General features: G+C 35.2%; 1 protein-coding gene across 1 annotated transcript in view; it reads right to left on the bottom strand.

Moving 5' to 3' along the window:
* Nucleotides 1–1,668, bottom strand: part of LOC107727619 (centrosomal protein of 85 kDa-like) — an 82,505-nt gene that overhangs the window by 17,132 nt on the left and 63,705 nt on the right. Inside the window, 2 exon segments of the mRNA XM_016537543.1 lie at nucleotides 650–847; nucleotides 939–1,056. Coding sequence (XP_016393029.1) covers nucleotides 650–847; nucleotides 939–1,056 — 316 coding nt within the window.

Genomic DNA, 1,668 nt, shown 5'->3' with positions numbered 1-1,668 from the left:
TGGATGCGATTTGACAGAGCACAAATATATATATATATATATATATATATACATGCTATTTAAAAAAAAAAGTCTGAGAAAAATGTGTAAAAAAATTAATGTCAAATTATTTCTGAGAACATTTCTAAAAAATTTAAATAAGTACTGTACATAATTAATCTGAAATCATGAGATTGATTGTAATTGTTTTATTTCTAGTTAGAAAGAAATAACTGTACATTTTAAAAGAAAATCAACAACAACAAGCAAACAAACAAACACACTTCTTTTGGTTTTTAGTACAATGGCAAAATTTTAAATATTTTTTAAATAAATTTTATTGCTGTCTTTATAATATCATACTATATTTCTCACATAGTATAATGTACAGCTGGCTAATAAGAGGTCTGTAATTTGGTTTTGATGGTTTGGGCGTGTTTTACGCAAATAACTAACTTCAGGCATGCAGTTGCTCAAAATTCTTTAACATTAGAACGAGGTTAAGAAGAAATTCATGTGTGTACGCACGTCTACTGAATTAGGCGTACTTATTCATAAGAAATTGTTCTGAGCATACAAATCCAAAATAATCCAGGCAATTATAAGCGAATGAGACCCAAATATTTTAGCACCACAGACTTTAAGAAGTTAGATAATTAGAAGCCCTCACCTTCTCCTCCAGTTTCTTGATATCTTCAGTGTATTTCTGTGTGTTCTGTTTGAGAAATTCGCTGAGGTGGATGACCTCCAGCTCTGCCGCAGCTAGTTTACGGCCCAGCTCTCCGTTCTCACGGCACAGTGGACTCACGCGCTCCGGCAGCTGGGACTTCGGACTCTGGCTGGATACCGGACTGTCATACGGAGAGTCCTAAAATAGTGGAAAGAGGCATCAGCGGTAGGTAAGTGACCATTTTTAATCTCACTATAAAAGTATTATGTTATTTTATTCATTCTAGTACCTTAGCTTTGAGCAGATACGAGTCATCATAGCGCCTCCTCTGGGTTTGGAGGACTTGTTGTGCCCTTAACTCGTTTTCCCTGATCCTCGCATGGAGCTGAAGGATTTGCTGCTTTTGCCTAGAAATTGCAAATCAGTAAGACACTCAATATTCACTTTGATTTTATTGGCGTTCACAGTCTGTTGCACAGCGCTGCTTCAGAGCACTTCTTTGGGGTTTCATGTGGAAAAGTTTTGATAAACAAGCATGCTGAAAAATTCCTTTTGAGCAAGAAGGAGGCAGTCGCTACTTTCGTAAGAAATGTTTTTAGACTTGAAATGACATTTTAAAGTGTGCTTGTTGCACTTGGTTTGGACATTTTCTGCCTTTGAGCAAAATAAGAGAGGGTGTGTGGTTAAACATTACTAGATCAAGTTCAGCATACGAAAAACCAGCAAGATCAGAGAACTGATCACAAAGCTATCTTGTGGTACCTAATGTTTTGATCAGTTAAAGGTGCTGCAAACAATTTGTTCGGAAAATGTCCCTTTTTTCGAACGGAAATAACTGAATTAGATGTTCTGAAAAACATCTTTCTCTGTGATGACCGTAGACTCTGTAAACGTATACAAAAATGTGGCCAAAAATTTCTGAGACACAAAATATAATAAAATACAAATTGAAAAAGGTACAATAATAATAATATGAATTAACATACTCCAAGAAACGTTATTTCTTTCTGGAAAAAAAG

Source organism: Sinocyclocheilus rhinocerous, unplaced genomic scaffold (assembly GCF_001515625.1).
Source record: "Sinocyclocheilus rhinocerous isolate Xijiao unplaced genomic scaffold, SAMN03320098_v1.1 scaffold185, whole genome shotgun sequence".
Lineage (NCBI taxonomy): Eukaryota > Metazoa > Chordata > Actinopteri > Cypriniformes > Cyprinidae > Sinocyclocheilus > Sinocyclocheilus rhinocerous.
This window is presented reverse-complemented; position numbering and strand designations above follow the sequence as displayed.